The sequence below is a fragment of the Cyprinodon tularosa genome, unplaced genomic scaffold (genome assembly GCF_016077235.1).
Source record: "Cyprinodon tularosa strain WSP-4 unplaced genomic scaffold, ASM1607723v1 ctg73, whole genome shotgun sequence".
Lineage (NCBI taxonomy): Eukaryota > Metazoa > Chordata > Actinopteri > Cyprinodontiformes > Cyprinodontidae > Cyprinodon > Cyprinodon tularosa.
This window is the reverse complement of record NW_024039485.1, coordinates 1,765,475-1,783,375: the sequence shown is the minus strand read 5'-3', so window position 1 is coordinate 1,783,375 and position 17,901 is coordinate 1,765,475. Positions and strand designations below refer to the sequence as shown.

Here is a 17,901-nt window from a genome sequence, read left to right as displayed (position 1 = left end):
TTTCCAACTTCAATGTGTTTTCTTTGTATCACAGACCAACATGACTTCGAATTGTACTAAAAAAAGTAATAATCCTCACAGCATGGTATTCATATGAATTTTTCCCCCCTTTATGTCATATATCTAATTGAGAACTCATCAATCCATAATCTGAAAAAGAAAAGTTTATATGTACAACTATAAAACTACTAAAAATACAAATTCCCTAAAAAAAAAAAGAAGATGGGCAACAAGGAGCCACTTCAGTTCAATTCAATTCAATCATCTTTATTATCTTTGAAGGGCAACTTTTGTGAAGCCCAGAAAGAAAACAAGCCCATGTAAAGATGAAACAGTCTGAGGTGACCCAGTGTCATACATACACCAGGCAGAAAGACATATTAAGTTAAAAACTGCGGGGACAAATAATTTTTTTTTTTTTTATCTTTCCTGGAGAAACTAAAAAGATCCACAGGCAAAGCTGAAGAATGCTTTTACAGAATAATTGGTTGCTTTACAAATATCATCTTTATGCAAGAGTCACTAATAAAGCCATTATAAAAATAAGAAATAAATCATGATTCTAGTTTTTAAAAGGCCCTATATTGGTACTGGAAACATGTGGAGGAAGATGCTCCAATCAGATGAAAGCCACAGTTTGGAGTGGTAGAAAACTGACATGGTACCTCTGAAAACAACATCCCCATAAGATATGATGGTGGCAGCATTATGCTGCGGTAATACCTTTCTTCAGCAGGGATGAGGAATCTAATTTCAGGTCGATTCTAGAAGGAAATATATGCAGAAAACTTAGGGCCAAGCAAATGCTAACTTTGAAGTATGACAATGACCCTAAACGTACAAACAGAGCTACAATGGAAAATACCTAAAAGATGTGAGAACATGGAAAGGGAAAAACATGGTGTTGTATAATGATTTATAAATATAGTAATAAGAAAGTAAAAATACTTTTTAAAAAGTAAAAAGAAGAATGGAAACAAAAACTTTTAATATTAATAATCTTTAGGACCCATATGGTACTAAATGTTCTTCTAATAATATCTTTATGCATCACATCTTTCAGAGGTTGGATTGCTGCCATGTTGTTTAACATTTACTGCAGTGAACCAGTTGAGACAGCAGCCCTCTCTCCTGAAACCCAGGCAGGGGATCTGCAGCATCATCTGCTACAGTTTGCAGCAAGAGAGATGGGAATGCAACAAACTCTGAGCAGGTGAAAGTTTGAGCAGAGCCAGGAGCTGTGGCCACTGCAGATATTTTTAAAAGGGACACTGCTGAGCCTGCAAAATGCAAAGATTTCCTAAACTCTCAATGCAAAGGGTCTTTTCATTTACCCCAGTCCATCTAAAACAAGCACTTTAACAAAACAAAACGTCCAATAAGAATCAAGCAAAACAAAATATAGACCTTTTCAAAACAGAAATCACAATTTGAACATGTTAATAAAAACAGAATTACTTTTACTTAATCACATTTTTATTTTTTATTGTTGCACCAAATCAAATTCAGTTAGTGAAAATGTCATAACACTATCTAATTGTGTTTTTATTGAATTACAGCTCAACTGAACTTCAAATAAAGTCAGATTTAGTGTTTGCAAATTTCAGTAAAATATTTAATGCCAAGAAATATAGACTTATCACCATCTCTCTATTAGGGAAAACAATAAGAACATTGGTTTTACATATTTGGTGCAGCTTCTGATCTCTTAAAGTGGTATTGATTAGTATATTTTAAGACTTTTAAAAGATCTTTCTACTTTTTCTTAAATTATAAATTCCTTATTTCTATTTATGTGTAAATGTTTTATTTATATGGCACTTAAGGTATAAAAATGTGTCCAAAAAGATAAAAAGCAAATCAATTGTACTTGAAATAATAAAACTGAGAATTCAGTTAATAAAGTATATAAAGTATATATAAGGAATAAAGTATGTAATTTTAAAACGACACAGTGAAATTCAGAAGTATAAAAACGCCAATGAAAACTAAACAAACAAACAAAACACTGCAAATCTTTAAATATTCAGGCAAGGTCTGCAGAGCAGCAATAACCTGTCTTTTATCAGTATTTGCATCTAAGAACATCTGAAACTGGTTCCTTGTGCTCTACATGAAACTCTGAGATGTAAAAGATCCTGTAAATAAATAAGTAGCAGAGTATTAGTTGGGTTCAGCAGATGGCAGCTCACACTGTCTCTGGTTCTGCTGGAGGTTTCTTCCTGTTAAAAGGGAGTTTTTTCTCTCCACTGTCACTACATGCATGCTTGGTGTGAGGGATTGCCTTTGAGTCAATGAGTTGATGCAATCAACTGGTTTTCATTAGATAGAAAATTTTGAACCAATCTGACTGGATGATCTGTCTCTGTAAAGTGCCTCGAGGTAATGTGTTGTGAATTGGGTCTATATAAATAAACTGAATTGAATAGAATATTAGGATTGGTTCTTTATCAGACTTTAAACCAGTGGACTGAGTCTGCTCTCTAGTATAACAGTGAGGGATAACTGAATAATGGCATCCCATAGATTACCATACACCCCCCTTATTGGGATCCCTCTGAAAAATGTAAAGGTCTAAAAGCAAGGTAAAATATGGATTATAATAGAAGATAAAAGCAACAGAAAGAAAAACAAGTTCTTATAAATTCTGCATTGAACGCACCATCATAGCTAAAACAACATTTGTTTTACTATTTTACACATTTATTGTTCAGTCACATCCAACAGAAACTTGTCGAGAGCTGGAACTGAAAGCCAACAGCCTATTGACGACAACACTTTTAAAAGACATTTCACTAGTTCAGTAATAGGTGGAGAAACCAGAGGTGCAAAAGTATATGTGTCTGCCCTCTGTGCCAGAAGTAAGGGCAGGCTGAGGGCCACGCCACCTGCGGCCCCTAAGGCGTTCCCTGCAAACAGGCAGACAGTCAGGCAGCAGGACAGAGAAGACAGACCGAGGCAGCGAGTCAGGATGGTTAGTGTGTCTGCTGAGAGCTGGTCTGAGAGTCCAAGCAGCAAACAGGAGCCACACAGGAGAACACGAGCCGTATTGTGGTCCTGACTGAGCCAGAGGAGGTCAAAGGAGAGCAGAGCTGGGGCCAGAACCTCTGCCGTCCACTCTGCTTCTTTCTGAAGGGATGAGGTGGAGGTCCACAGGAGGCAAAGTGCAGCAGAGAACCCCAGCAGGAAGAAACCAACTGAGGGCCCCCTATGGTTCTTCATGGAGAAATAGACAGTTAGCATACATTCATGGTAAATACTGGGGATATATATATATATATATATATATATATATATATATATATATATATATATATATATATATATATATATATATATAGTGTGTGTGTGTTTAGATACTAGCTACTAGCAGCAACCAGGTATTCAGTTTAGAAAGCAGGCCCCACCTATAAATTAAAATCTGATTTCAAATAACTACTGTAGTTATCATTTTGTAGAGGGGCATTAGCCTAAATGTGTGCGTTTGAAGCCATCCTATGTTTTCTTCCTTTTAGTTCATTAAATGATACGCACCTTGAAGAGTTTATAGGAGGAGTACAAAGCTGTTGCACACAAAATAATGTTGGAACCAGATGTGATCCAGTCCGTTTCAGAGGACGCCATTAATCCTGACACAGTTTGAAAACATCCGTTAATCGGCGAAGGCGCAGCAACACAAGCAAGATCAAAGGAAATATAAACTTCTACATCTAACTTCAGATATCAATATGTATCAACATGGTGACAAACAGGGATTCCCTACTTTAAATAAGAGAGGACGTAAGGAGAATCATGAGGGAGGGACAATCGACCGTTTGTTGTTACACGTGACCAGGTATTATGCTTAGTGCGCATGCGCAGAAAGAATGCGTTTAAAGTAACTGGTAAACGCGAAACTCTAATAGTAATTTGGACTTTTTGGCATAGGAGGGAATGCACACTTGGTAATTATAATAACTCTGTACTTTTAAACATGTATTTGGTACGAAAGGACCCTAAGTGAGCAAAGAAAATATCCCACACCATTACACCACTACCACCAGCCTGAACCGATGATACAAAAAAAAAAAAGGTGCAGCCATGTTGTTTAAAAAAAATTCGGATCTTGAATGTTGTAAAATGAATTCAAATTCTTCAGAAAAGCCAAAATTTCACAATCTATTACAGAGGAGCCTGTGTGAATTGTGGGCTGTGGCCCTGGTGTGGTAATTTGTTGCAGTGTTGTTCATTCAGCAATGGAATTAAACCTTTTATTGTCTCAGCTTTCACTTAAATGAGGAGTTGTTTCCCCCACAACTGCCATTTGTTGGATATCTTCACTTTTTCAGCCCACTTCTTGCAATATGAAGGGATAAGATATAAGGGTAGGCTTAAAGCTACAGTGTGTAATAATTACAGGGATATACAGTCAGAAATGTAATATATTATACATAACTATGTTATTTATCATCATCTACGAGCTTTCATTTTTGATAAAAGCTTATGGTTAGAGATGCTCAGGTTATCCTGAGCTACCTCTATAGTTATGCTGCTATAGGCTTAGACTTCTGGAGGACATAGGGACCCCTATTTCATCATTCTGCTTAATTATATCTCTATTCTCCAAATCTCCAGCATCTATTAGTTCAATCTCTAACGTTATGCTCTCTCTGCTTTTTCTCATAGTAGCTTTGCCTTGTATGTTCCTGTTTGGCTGTGAATCCATCCTGGAGAGAAATATCAGCTGTACTGCTGTCATCAACACCTTTGTTTATAGATGTTGGAGATCAACCTGTTTTCCAGTGTAGTCCTGTTTCTCTGACTGTGACTGGCTGGATGTGCTCTCTTCATCCTCTGACATGGGAGTTGGCTCAGAGCTAGTCCGCCTGGCTGTTTTTTTTCCTGGACGGGGCCGCCTTTTACAGCTGTTTTTTGTATCTCTGCTTCTGTCTCCCAGTCGGCCTCGGCAGATGGCCGCTCACACTGAGCCTGTTTCTGCTGGAGGTTTATTACTGTTAAAAGGGAGTTTTTCTTCTTCACTGTCTCTACCAGCATGCTTAGTGTGAGGGATTGCAAATAAGACAATGAGTCGATGCAATCAGCTGGTTTTCCTTAGATAGAAAACTTTGAATCAGTCTGACTTTATGATCTGGTTGAATTGTCTCTGTAAAGTGTCTTGAGATGGCATGTGTTGTGAATTGGCACTATATAAATAAACTGAATTGAAATTGAATAACCATGTGTATCACTAACAACAATGTAATAAATGATGAACAAATGTTTTCAATGTGCTATTTGAACTAAACAAGTCTGGGGGGTTATATGCATTGAACTCTGTCTATATGATAATCTGATTGGTTACAGCTGCTAAGTTAATATATAGACAAGGGAAGCATTAAACAGCTGTTAAACTGCAAGATCCAACCTCTGGCCTATAATAAATGTATTCCATCTAGGGGCCCCTTTTTTAAAAGAATTCCAGACCCTTTAAAAGTTTGGCCCTTGAATACAGCTCAGCCATGCTTTATTACACACTCTTAGGTTTTGGTCTAACAGGGATTTTATTTTATTTTTTTTTTAACTATGACTAGTAACCTGGCAGTGACATGGAAGGGATTATTTTGCACACGGTTCGATTTCCTGTCTTCCCTTTCTTGTATTTCTTTCTTTCTTTCTTTTTTTTTTTTCCTGTTCATTTGATACATTTCATTTGTGCATGGTGTGATTGACATGCATCCATCTCATATCTCTGTAGCGACTATTCAGCACTGCATATTTGTTATAATGTGAAATTATCAATAAAAAACATTTTAATAAAAAATACATTTATTCCATCTAGTTTTCTTTTGCGTTGCTGTTTTTAAGAATCCCTAGAAATATTTAAAAGTTTATTGGAATTTTGCTCAGATTATATGTTCCCAAACGTTTCATGTTCAAGCCTAAAATAACACATTGGATATTTATGATCCTCATTAATACTGACGAATAAAGCCAAATAGAAACAGACATATATTCTTGCTGTCCTTTCAGGACCACGGTTACGGTTAAGGATTCCCATCTATTAAAAGCTAAATACAAAGTTCGATTTTAGGAGTCAAAAATAATTAATAAAACATTGTTTTTATTTTTAAATAAAACAAAAATAAAAAATAGAATATAGTAGGTGTAACTATAGAGCTACACACTCGTGCACAGTAGGTGGCGGTATAAGTTGTATGCAATCCGCCTATCTAGCAAAGAGAAAAAGAAGCAAAAGAAGTCAAAAATCCCACTCATTGCACATTACTGATTTTCACGCGTTATTTAAACATGTTATAAACACATCAGTTGGACTTTATGTTTAAATATGTAAAATGGTAAAAATATATATATATATATCTTTTTGTGTGTTTGCGTTCTTTTTTTGATTAATTTTTAAGCTTCCCTGTTTGGTTCTTGTTCTCCGACGGAACCTGAACGTATCAAAAGTTCGAAAAATATGGCGGCGGTTTGTTTGACCAGACTAACAGAGCAATGGATACGTGACAGACTTCAGTTAAAACACCCTTTACTCTGTAAGACAATTTCACCTTAATAATGTTCTCTAGGAAACCGAGTAAACGTTTTGTAAACGATTAAATGTTAACTTTTTATTGCTTGAAACATACGCAAGAAATACTTCCCCCCCCCAGGCCTTATATTCGGTGAGAAGCTAATCAAAGCTAACATAGCATCATTCATCTGCCTCCTGCATTTATAATGTTAAACAGGTGATGTTCGGACGTTGAGTCTCCCAGGGACACATGAGGAGAAAATCAGACATCTCGGAAACGCTCTGAATAACTTTGTCCGTCTAAAATCTCTGGATTTGTCATACAATGCTATCGTCTCAGTTGAGGTTTGTTCATCTGTAGCTAATGATCGGATTTTTCTCTTTGACAACCGCTTTATATCATATTAAGAGCTGTATTATCTTTCTTGCTGGCTATGTCAATATTTGTACTTTTTGGTGAAAGGAAAAAACAAAACAAAATTTTGCTGTTTTATCTGAGCAGGGGGTGCAACACCTGAAGATGCTGGAGAGGCTGATTCTTTACCATAACTGCATACCATCTCTAGAAAAAGTACAGGTTCTCTTTGAGCTTCCAGTGTTAAGAGAGTTGGACCTCAGGCTTAACCCTCTCACTAAGAATTGCCCAAACTACCGTCAACATCTGGTCTACGCCATGCCCAACCTGCGAAAACTTGGTAATGTGTTAGTCATCCACATTCTGCTTATTTTAGTCTGGGTTTTGTTGCTGAGTTGGGGATTTATTTCCTCCTTCTTCCCTCAGATAATTGTCCAGTCAGAGACACGGAGCGTAAAGCTGGAATCCTTCAGTTCTCCTTTGAACGTCCTTCTCTGCTGCACAGCAGCTTCTCTCTGAATGTGCATCAGGACCTAAGGTGGGCTGAGCACAATCCCCTGAAATTATGTCCTAATCGTACACAGAACAAATGCATGTCTCACATTACTTCTACTATCTGATATTTGTTAATGATCTCACCCAGTTCCAACATTTGTCTAGTTATTTAATAATAATGAATTGACAGCAGCTCCGCTGTTAATACAGAAATCTCTTCACAGCATTCAGTCTTCCTGTATAAATTCTCATTGCCATCTTTGACCAGTCCTTTTTGCCCAATCTTTTAATCTCCCAAAATGCTCTCCTCTAATCAGATCACTTCTCAGGGGTTCTATAGGATGTAGGTCTGGAGACTCAGATGTGCAGGTGAATTATTTCTGAGGTGATTTGGAGGATGTTATTCCAGCTTAAAGTCTGAGGGATAAAACTCTTGCATGGGAGGTTCTATACAGGTTCCATGGTCCTGGACCCTCTACTGAAGATATAATACCAAGTTATGTTCTCATGATGCAAGCACTGGCACAGAAACTCTTGCTGAGCAGTTGGATACAATTTGTTTAGTACCCTTTTTTTCATGTTTAGTTCAACAATGATAATAAAAAAGAATAAGAAAGGACCTCAGTTATCAGTCATCTGTTTTTTGCTTCTCTACCCCATAAAAAAAAACAAAAAAAACACTGTTCTCATTTTTTCCTCCTTGGTAAATTTGGTCTTGAACCACCGTGAAAATACATGAAGTATTAATTTAACGGTGGTCAGGTGGATTTGCTGACAGCAAGATGGTGAGTTTTGCTTCAGAAACATTAAAAACAGATATTTTAGTATATTTTCCACAGTGAATAAATTGACTTTCCTGAATTTACAATTAAGATCTTGATTTTATATATGTATATACACTATATTGCCAAAAGTATTTGCTCACCCATCCAAATTATTGGAATCAGGTGTTCCAATCACTTCCATGGCCACAGGTGTATAAATTCAAGCACCTAGGCATGCAGACTGTTTTTACAAACATTTGTGAAAGAATGGGTCGCTCTCAGGAGCTCAGTGAATTCCAGCGTGGAACTGTGATAGGATGCCACCTGTGCAACAAATCCAGTCGTGAAATTTCCTCGCTCCTAAATATTCCACAGTCAACTGTCAGCTGTATTATAAGAAAATGGAAGTGTTTGGGAACGACAGCAACTCAGCCACGAAGTGGTAGGCCACGTAAACTGACGGAGCGGGGTCAGCGGATGCTGACGCGCATAGTGCGAAGAGGTCGCCAACTTTCTGCAGAGTCAATCACTACAGACCTCCAAACTTCATGTGGCCTTCAGATTAGCTCAAGAACAGTGCGCAGAGAGCTTCATGGAATGGGTTTCCATGGTCGAGCAGCTGCATCCAAGCCATACATCACCAAGTGCAATGCAAAGCGTCGGATGCGGTGGTGTAAAGCACGCCGCCACTGGACTCTAGAGCAGTGGAGACGCGTTCTCTGGAGTGACGAATCGCGCTTCTCCATCTGGCAATCTGATGGACGGGTCTGGGTTTGGTGGTTGCCAGGAGAACGGTACTTGTCTGACTGCATTGTGCCAAGTGTAAAGTTTGGTGGAGGGGGGATTATGGTGTGGGGTTGTTTTTCAGGAGCTGGGCTTGGCCCCTTAGTTCCAGTGAAAGGAACTCTGAATGCTTCAGCATACCAAGACATTTTGGACAATTCCATGCTCCCAACTTTGTGGGAACAGTTTGGAGCTGGCCCCTTCCTCTTCCAACATGACTGTGCACCAGTGCACAAAGCAAGGTCCATAAAGACATGGATGACAGAGTCTGGTGTGGATGAACTTGACTGGCCTGCACAGAGTCCTGACCTCAACCCGATAGAACACCTTTGGGATGAATTAGAGCGGAGACTGAGAGCCAGGCCTTCTCGTCCAACATCAGTGTGCGACCTCACAAATGCGCTTCTGGAAGAATGGTCAAAAATTCCCATAAACACACTCCTAAACCTTGTGGACAGCCTTCCCAGAAGAGTTGAAGCTGTTCTAGCTGCAAAGGGTGGACCGACGTCATATTGAACCCTATGGATTAGGAACGGGATGTCACTTAAGCTCATATGTGAGTCAAGGCAGGTGAGCAAATACTTTTGGCAATATAGTGTATATACATATGTGTATATATATGTATGTGTGTGTGTATATATATATATACATTTGATGTTTGTTATTTTCCTGATTTTTAATCACCAGAGTTGCATGTCTGTAGTTTAACTTGCAATAGTGAGAGAAAGTAATCAGCCAGATTTAATTTAGCCTTTATCTTCTCACCTACAGCAACGATGTGTTGAATTATGTTGAAACAACTTCTAGAGACCAAGAGGAAACAGACTCTGTTCAGAAGGAAGTGGAAGGTAACATTTTAAACATTTGAGGCAAAGTTTTATCTATTTCTTTACAGATATTTTTAAAGGTCAAACTCACTTCTTTTTGCAGAGCCGACCAGGGATGTTTCAGAAGGCTTTGTGGAGCAGAAGAGTTCAACTCCAAAGCTGGTGATTTCTTTATATATATTTTTTCTAAGAACAACAAACTATTATTATTTGGGTAAAAAAAAAATAAAAAAAATCTGGAATTTTAACTTTCAATGTGGGTTAAAGGGAATTTATGGCTATAAACATGTTTCAACATAGACTTAAGACATTTAGAGGCTCTCACTAGTGCAGTCTGTTGTTGAAGTTCTGCAGCAGCAGACTACTGGATATGTGCCTAATGTTTTCAGAAAAACACAAAAAGTCTGGTTGCCTCTTGTTATTCTACTATGACTCAAATGAGTGAGAATTTGCAAAGGCGAACCTGGAATTTTATATATTAAAGAATTGCCTCTAAACGAGTATTTCTAATAACACAGATTTAATGCAAGCTCTGACTGACCTCACATGTGTTACTCCTGCTGCCCAGAGAATCTGAGGATTATTTATTATTCAACATTCCTGTATTTAATTAGTATATTCATTGTCCGATAAATTATTATAATTCAGTATCGTAGCAAAAAAACAATCCTGTTGAAACATGATGTTTTAAACTGTGTTATCTATGATAAACATTTTTCTATGATTGAATGAAAGTTTGCCAAAATATGATGTTGCATGGTAGAATGTTTATTCTAATAAATCTTATGGTAGCTTTCCAGGTTTAAATATTCTCAAAAATCCTTGAAAATGTGCCTGTTAATGAAAACTCTTTTTTCTTTCTTTTTTTTTTTTTATTGCAGGAGTTGTCCAGGTCCATCCTTCGTTATCCATCCTCTAGAAAACGTAAGTTTCCAAACTCATGCTTTATATTTACAGGGAAAGACTCTTAGTGTTTATACGCCATATCAGATTACAGCATCTGTAAATGTTTGATTTTTATCTCCTGTTATCTCATCTCTTGGAGGAAGAAAGTTATACTTATCCAACAACTATTTGAATGTCTACTTTGTTCTAAGTTTAGTCTAGGTTTCATTTTGCCACTAGGGGGAGACCAAAGCCAGCTGGTTTTATTGTAAATAGAGTACCTTGGTTAACTTATTTCTAATTTTCCAGATATCACTGAGTCTAAAGAGCCACAGATGAACACACTTCCTTTCAATAAAAGCTCTGCATTACCTAAAGGAGAAGAAAGACCCAAAGTGTCCTTTGGCCCTGTATTTGAGAAGCACAAAACTCTTTCTGGAAGAGAAAAGCAAAATAACTTCCCCAACCTAACCAGGCATAAAGCCAAGGGATATTTTACTCCAAATCCTGGTGAGTTTGTATTTTATTTTTTTAACATTTTATATTGGACATACACAGATCAATCCTTGCCATGGTTTATCTTTTGATATGTTAGTTATTGTGTACTGACTATACTTTGTTTAGCTCAAAGTGACCACCCCAGCTCTGCGTTTGGTGACATTCGCCCTCCTAGTCCTCTGAATCCTGGTTTCAGCCTCTCGGACCCCTCTAACCCTATATTACATCCAACGAGGCTGACCTACTCTAGCTTTAACAAAACACCCAGCCCACAGCAGCAAGCTGAAAAGAAAAAAAAGGTTGGCAGTACTTGTCCTCATTTGCACCTTGTATCATGTATTGTTCATTGTTTATTTAAGGTTCCTTCATTTTTCTGTACGTCTCTGCCTTCCCATCTCAGGGTAGTTATCGGAAACCCCTGGAGATGCTCCTCAATTTAGTGGACAAGCACTGGAGGGGGGAGAGATCGCTGCATCATTACAACAGCTTCCTGTGTGAGCTGGCCAAAATATTTTCGGCATCCGATCTCAGGATTCTAAGATGATAAATGAGTTCTCATCTGTTCTATTTCTGGCCGTAGCTCAGGCAGTGCAGATCCTCTCCATGATGGAGAGCGATATTTCCAGTCGGGAGGCCGAGGTCAGGACCTTAAGACAGGATGTGAGCTCTCTTCGATCTCAAGCGCTCGCACGGGAGGATGAACACAAAACTGAAGTCACAAACCTGTCTGCCCAGCTGGAGGAAGCTCGTAGAGAGGCGGTAAATCTCCTCCACTGTCAAAAACCAAACTTCATCGTTTAGAGAGCTCTTTGATGGTGATGGAGTGATGCTTTTTAATACAGGGCAAATTAAACGAGCAGCTGAGGATCGTGTTGGAGGAGAATGTCGCTCTGCAAAAACAGCTCATCAAGCTAGAGCGTCAGTATCTCAAGTCGATGATGAAAAGTTCACCGGTTACTCAGATCAGGGGTGGGTGTGATCAGCACCAGAGATGCATGGAACGATAACTCAGCTGTCCACCGAACTAACAAAAATACTTTGTTTTCTCATCCTTAGAGGCTCAGACAGAAGTGGAGAAGCTGAGGAAAGAGATTGAGGGCCTGAGGAAAAAGGTGCAAGAGGCAGAGAAAGTCCAAGAACACAGGTACGGAGATCATTGCCGGAATCAATGCTAACACTTGTAATGCATGTTCCTCTTCTTGATTTTCTCTGTTCATTTATATACACTTCTGAGGCCTTGACAGAACAGCTGAAATAATACTTGGATAAAAATGTGTGACTTCAGAAGGTAATTGTTACTCTGGATGTATTTATATTTATTACAGAAAACTGAACTGAAGACAAAATAAAACAAAAACCTGAAAAATATGTAGTTTCCTGTTCACTAAGCAATTTTGCACCACACAATACTCTGTTAAGATTAATTGAAGTCAAAAATGGTTAAACTCTGAAGAAGGTGATGAGTGGAGCAATACAATAAATAAATGATTTATGAAATAGATATCTAAATGTGTCATTAATTTATTATCACTGGTAATAGAGTTTATCTACTAAATATTATATGGGCCTCAGTTAAATATATAGATTTTTATCTTAAGAAGTGGATATGATTATTTCATGATTTAATAAATAATTTAATCTTCCTGCATTGAGACGCATCATGAATTCATGATAAACTGTCACACATCCATCGAAGTCAAAGAGGCATAACTTGGCCCGCCTCCATAGAGAAGATGAGAAAAATATCCTCCTGGTTTTCTTTTACAACATTTTGAGTCACTTTTACTGAAAAAGTTGTAAATATTGTTCTATAATCTGTCGCCATTTATTTACATTAGTCACAATCAGCCTACGATGGAAGAGGTGGTGTGTCAGTAGTGATGATGTCAACCCACTGCACAGGTTCAAGTGTCCTGTCAGGAGATTAGATACAGAATGATGTCGCTATTGATGGCAATAAGTTTCCTCCATTTGGTACCATGTGCAGCTGCATTACAACAGGTAGCAGCTCAGTGTACTTTGTGTAAATCTCTGTAACCGTAGCGTGGTCTCAGCTACACCAGTGGTTATTAATAAAAAAATCACCCTCTCTCCTCTCACTACTATCACTTGTCCTGTGGGTACTGATCGGATCGAAGCCATCCATGTTTATATCCGGGATTCAATCTGTTGACTCCCGTTTACTCCCTGCTAGCTGCAGTTTCTCTGACCGGATTGTTAGAGCTAGTAGCTGATCTTTGGAGATCTTTCTCTCCCCTACTGGACAAACAGTATGAAATGTCAAAGAGAATGATCCACTGATGCTGGTTTATGCACAGCCTCTAGAAGCAGGACATCTTCACATAGATGTGTAACGCATTGGCTGACATGTTTGTCCCGTTTCAGAAACTGTAACTACATAGAGACGACCCAATATGACGCCCTGCGATGTCTGCACCTGGACATATGTATCTATTAACTCCTAATTCAAAGCTACAACTTGCTTTTGAATTAGATTTTAGTATGGGATGTTATGTCTTTAGAAAAACATATTTATGAAAGCAATACTTGAGTTTTGCTAATTTAATGCCAAATAAGTTGCACATTGTGCCATTGATCAGAGAACATTAGCTGGCATTAGGCAGTGGGCGGGGCTAATTTTGATTCTGCAGCTCCCACCACTATGGACCACAGCCGGCATTCTCATGAGGGATATTGAGGCCGGAGCTGCTCACCCAAAGTGCTGTAAATTTTGAAGTTATTTCACCCTTTTTCAGTGCTAATATTGACTTGAGCATAAAAGAAAACCACTGAGAAGTTTCATTGTATTGCTTAGCAAGAAGAAACCAATCAGATGTCAGGGTTTCTAATGAAGCATCCCTAGTCCCGCCTCCTTGACTTTGATAAATGTATAAAATATATTTTTTTTCCACTTGTATTTTTTTTTTTAAGGAAAAAAATAATATGAAACGGAAGAATTTACAGAGAACAGGTGGTCAGTGATCATTAATACCGGTATGTGTTCATTTTTTCCAAAGATTTCCATATTTTGCCTGATGCAACCTTATTATAAAAGTGAGTTTTTCCATGCTGTGAATTTCTTCTCTGATGTTCATTCAGTTTTTGACTGTAGGGGGTTCTTGTTTGGACCTTTTATATATGATGGCCTTCTTTGCTGCTACCAATAGAATTTAAATAAGTAAAGATTGTTCTCAATCTCTGGTCCCTTTACATAACTACAATATAATATCAGTATTGTTTTTGGTGTGTTGTTACCTAGTATCTTATCTATTTCTTTGGCAACATCTTCCCAAAATTGGGACAAATTGCAGCACTACCAGAATATATATGTATGACAGTTCAATTTAAAGTGTTTCAGCAAAGGAACAGGAAATAAATTATTTATTCAATCCATAAAATAAATATGTTTATTTAACTGAGGCCCATATAATTACTTGTATATTTTTTTAAATAATTGAAGTGTTTATTTCCTCATTAAACAAATAAACTATTTCAATAATAATTTCTCAAGTTATTTATTTATTGTATTGTGGTCCTCGTCATTTTTTAATAACTCCATTTTTAGGCGTGTGTGTTTATACTCCAGGTCCCTGGTGGCTACAAACGAATGCTTGCTTGCTGAGCTTCCAGCGAGCGTTGAACAATAAAGCCAAAGTGGAACAAAGTCGAGTACAGGCGGATTGAGCATCAAAGCAGAATCGTGCTAAGCTTCATATAAGCACAAGGTCGGTTATTCCTTTGTCCTGTTTTTTTTTTTTCCTTCGTCTTTATTTGAAACACACCACTTCCCGGCTTATTCTAAACTGTGTAAAGTCTGCATTTTGATGAGGGGTCTTTTATTCTGTAGGGTTATATATGGGCTGTCCTCTTGATATAAACAGTTTAACGAGAACAGCAATTCATTCATGAAACCTTGTATATAAGTAGGTGTCAGAGCTGTTATGATAACAAATGATTTTAGGGTGAAACTACGATGGTTGTGATGCGTTTCCTGGATCCATGGCAAGATTGTGTCTATATTCTCTCTCTTTTTTTTTTTTGTTAGGTCAGCAGTATATCCATCTGCGTTCTACTCTGCCGTGGATTGAATGTATCAGGACTGCAGCTGCACTGTGACTTTATTTATATGTCTGCCTCAGGCCTGGAAAGCTGCTCACACACGCACACTTTCCTCCTGCAAACACTCAAACAAGACTTGGCTGAGCATCTTGGAATCAAGCTGAATGTAGCTCCTGCTTTCATCTGAATTTTACAGGTCACTGGGCGGATGGTGCGACCCCACTGCAGAAGCAATCTTGAAAAGGCCATAAAACAGATATCTCTTTTCAGTGTATTTATTTTCAATAATGCACTAAAAATCAAGAACACACTTTAAGAAGCATTGAGAACAAGAGGAAAATAGCACTGCATGCACAGGGGCACAATAATACTTTCAAAGTTATTAGAAAAACAAACCATCCCTACTTTAAAGGTGCACAGTATTTGGCATCAAAGACAGAAAAATAGTCAAGCTAACACCGAAAGCTGCTAGTTTCGCACTCGATGCATGATTCTTCATCAGCTCAGGCTGCAGGTAGTGTGCTGCACACAATACTGTCATCTTGTAAAAATATTCTACAAAAAAATATTGTATGCAGTTTTCCCTTTTATCTGGTCGAGTATGTAAGTAAACATTAAACCCCTGCTTTTGTCAGTCCATTACTGTGCCTTAGATGACAGTAGCTTACATAAAAAGGTAAAGACAACAAGGCTAGCATAAGAGGACAGCTCACTTTCTACAAGTACAAATACAGTCATTGCAGGCAAATACACGATTTGATCATGATGCCACAATACTTATTTACTTTTATCTTATTTTTAACCAATAAAATACTTAAGTCTGACCAGTAGTCTGTAATCACACCAGGCACAGCAGTTTAGGGAAAATAAAGAAGCAAACTGTCATCAATATGCTTCTGAATCAAATGCATTATACAGAACATGCACAAAGAACAGCAATACAGAAAAACGAAATCCATAAAAGTCAGTGTTTTAAATTAGGTGAATTAGCAGAAACTGTATAGAATATACACACAACCTTAAAGCAATATAATAGAACTACTGTGTACAAATTGGATGAGGAGATAATGTAAGTAAAATGTTGATGGTACAATCTCAGCTTGGCAAGTGGAAAAAGATTATTTGCCTTAAATGCTGACTAAATACCAAAGGATCTAAAGATTGGCTGTTAGACACATGATTATGTTTAGAAACTACTATTTAAAGAACAGGCCTTTTTGTGCTTTATGTATCATGAAGAAGCAAAGTTGTACCAAAAATATTCCATGCATGGCGACACCACTAATATACTTCCTTGGTTTCAGCTGTAGACTAATTATCAAATGTACGGAAACCCCGAAAGGCCAGATATAAAAATTAGATTGAAGATACTAGATACTTTTAGGGCTGAAAACACAGTTTCCTTCACATCTGTTTACAGGCATATCAAAGATAAGAAAAAACAAAAAAAATAGCAGAACCTATTCTGAAATTAAAACGGCAAGCTTTAGTTCATCTTTTTGATGGTTTATTAAAGGAGAAGTTCGGTTTTTTACACTTTAAGCCCATTTTCTGTAGTGTCCAGGATGAAATCGAATGATCGACACCAAAAGTTTGACAATTGGTCCTGTCTCTGCTTTTTGGCTCATTTAGAATCCACCCCTGGCTGCTTTAGAATGGCTAGCATAGAGCATGTCCGATAATGTCCTTAAAACAACCATAAACGTTCTTTTTTAAAAATATGCTACTCACCGTGTCGTCAGCGCTGTTCAATGACGTTCCAAAAAAAGTTTCGTGAAGAAAAAACGTTCCTGTAGTGTTTTATTTAGCATTTTGTAAATCCCATTGAGTTCTGTAGGAATAGTCAATATTCCGCTGCCACCGGAAACGGAAATGGAGCCTGTTTACACAGTTGTAGTCTTTTCGCTTCACTCTGTGTACTCCGACGTCGAGGTGCTAACGTCTCTGTTAAACACTTTAAAAAACTCTGAAAATGGAATACGAAAGGTGGATTCTTTATTCTCGACGTCGGAGTACACAGAGTGAAGCGAAAAGACTACAACTGTGTAAACAGGCTCCATTTCCGTTTCCGGTGGCAGCGGAATATTGACTATTCCAACAGAACTCAATGGGATTTACAAAATGCTAAATAAAACACTACAGGAACGTTTTTTCTTCACGAAACTTTTTTTGGAACGTCATTGAACAGTGCTGACGACACGGTGAGTAGCATATTTTAAAAAAAGAACGTTTATGGTTGTTTTAAGGACATTATCGGACATGCTCTATGCTAGCCATTCTAAAGCAGCCAGGGGTGGATTCTAAATGAGCCAAAAAGCAGAGACAGGACCAATTGTCAAACTTTTGGTGTCGATCATTCGATTTCATCCTGGACACTACAGAAAATGGGCTTAAAGTGTAAAAAACCGAACTTCTCCTTTAAGCTAGGGTCCTCTTCACCCAGGCCTGTTTATCTAGTTCCAGTTTTAACTTATATGAATTATTTAAATTGTAGATATGGGAAAGTCTAGTGAATAGTGAGAATAAAAACAAAAAAATAACGTCTGTCTTTAAAGGAATGGTCCTTTACCTTTTTAAAGAGGTGAGGAGAATTGGGGTTCTTTATGTCGAATTTATACGGCAAGGAAAGATGAATACGTTATAACTGTGCATGAACACTGAACAACACAAAAAGTACATACAAATAAGTATGTAAAATTTATTTTAGATGCTTTTTTATTTAGA

General features: G+C 37.7%; 2 protein-coding genes across 4 annotated transcripts; one reads left to right on the top strand and one right to left on the bottom strand.

Moving 5' to 3' along the window:
• Positions 1–2,318: 2,318 nt before the first annotated feature.
• LOC119772857 lies at positions 2,319–3,824 on the bottom strand. The gene is made up of 2 exons (XM_038269537.1): positions 3,535–3,824; positions 2,319–3,216 (listed from the first exon to the last, which is right to left on the bottom strand). The coding sequence occupies exons 1-2, from the start codon at positions 3,622–3,624 to the stop codon at positions 2,704–2,706; spliced, it is 603 nt and encodes a 200-aa protein (XP_038125465.1). The 5' UTR covers positions 3,625–3,824; the 3' UTR covers positions 2,319–2,703.
• Positions 3,825–6,398: 2,574 nt separating this feature from the next.
• On the top strand, positions 6,399–16,654 carry cep72 (centrosomal protein 72). 3 transcript variants are annotated; one of them, XM_038269428.1, is made up of 15 exons: positions 6,399–6,533; positions 6,729–6,856; positions 7,014–7,206; positions 7,293–7,404; positions 9,680–9,756; positions 9,839–9,897; positions 10,617–10,659; positions 10,930–11,130; positions 11,245–11,417; positions 11,519–11,612; positions 11,699–11,877; positions 11,961–12,087; positions 12,175–12,262; positions 14,705–14,843; positions 15,164–16,654. In XM_038269428.1, the coding sequence occupies exons 1-14, from the start codon at positions 6,458–6,460 to the stop codon at positions 14,763–14,765; spliced, it is 1,611 nt and encodes a 536-aa protein (XP_038125356.1). In that variant the 5' UTR covers positions 6,399–6,457; the 3' UTR covers positions 14,766–14,843; positions 15,164–16,654. The 3 variants fall into 3 exon arrangements, with proteins under 3 accessions (XP_038125356.1, XP_038125355.1, XP_038125357.1); XM_038269427.1 differs by having other exon boundaries at positions 14,684–14,843; XM_038269429.1 differs by lacking the exon at positions 6,729–6,856 and having other exon boundaries at positions 6,434–6,533; positions 14,684–14,843.
• Positions 16,655–17,901: the final 1,247 nt, after the last annotated feature.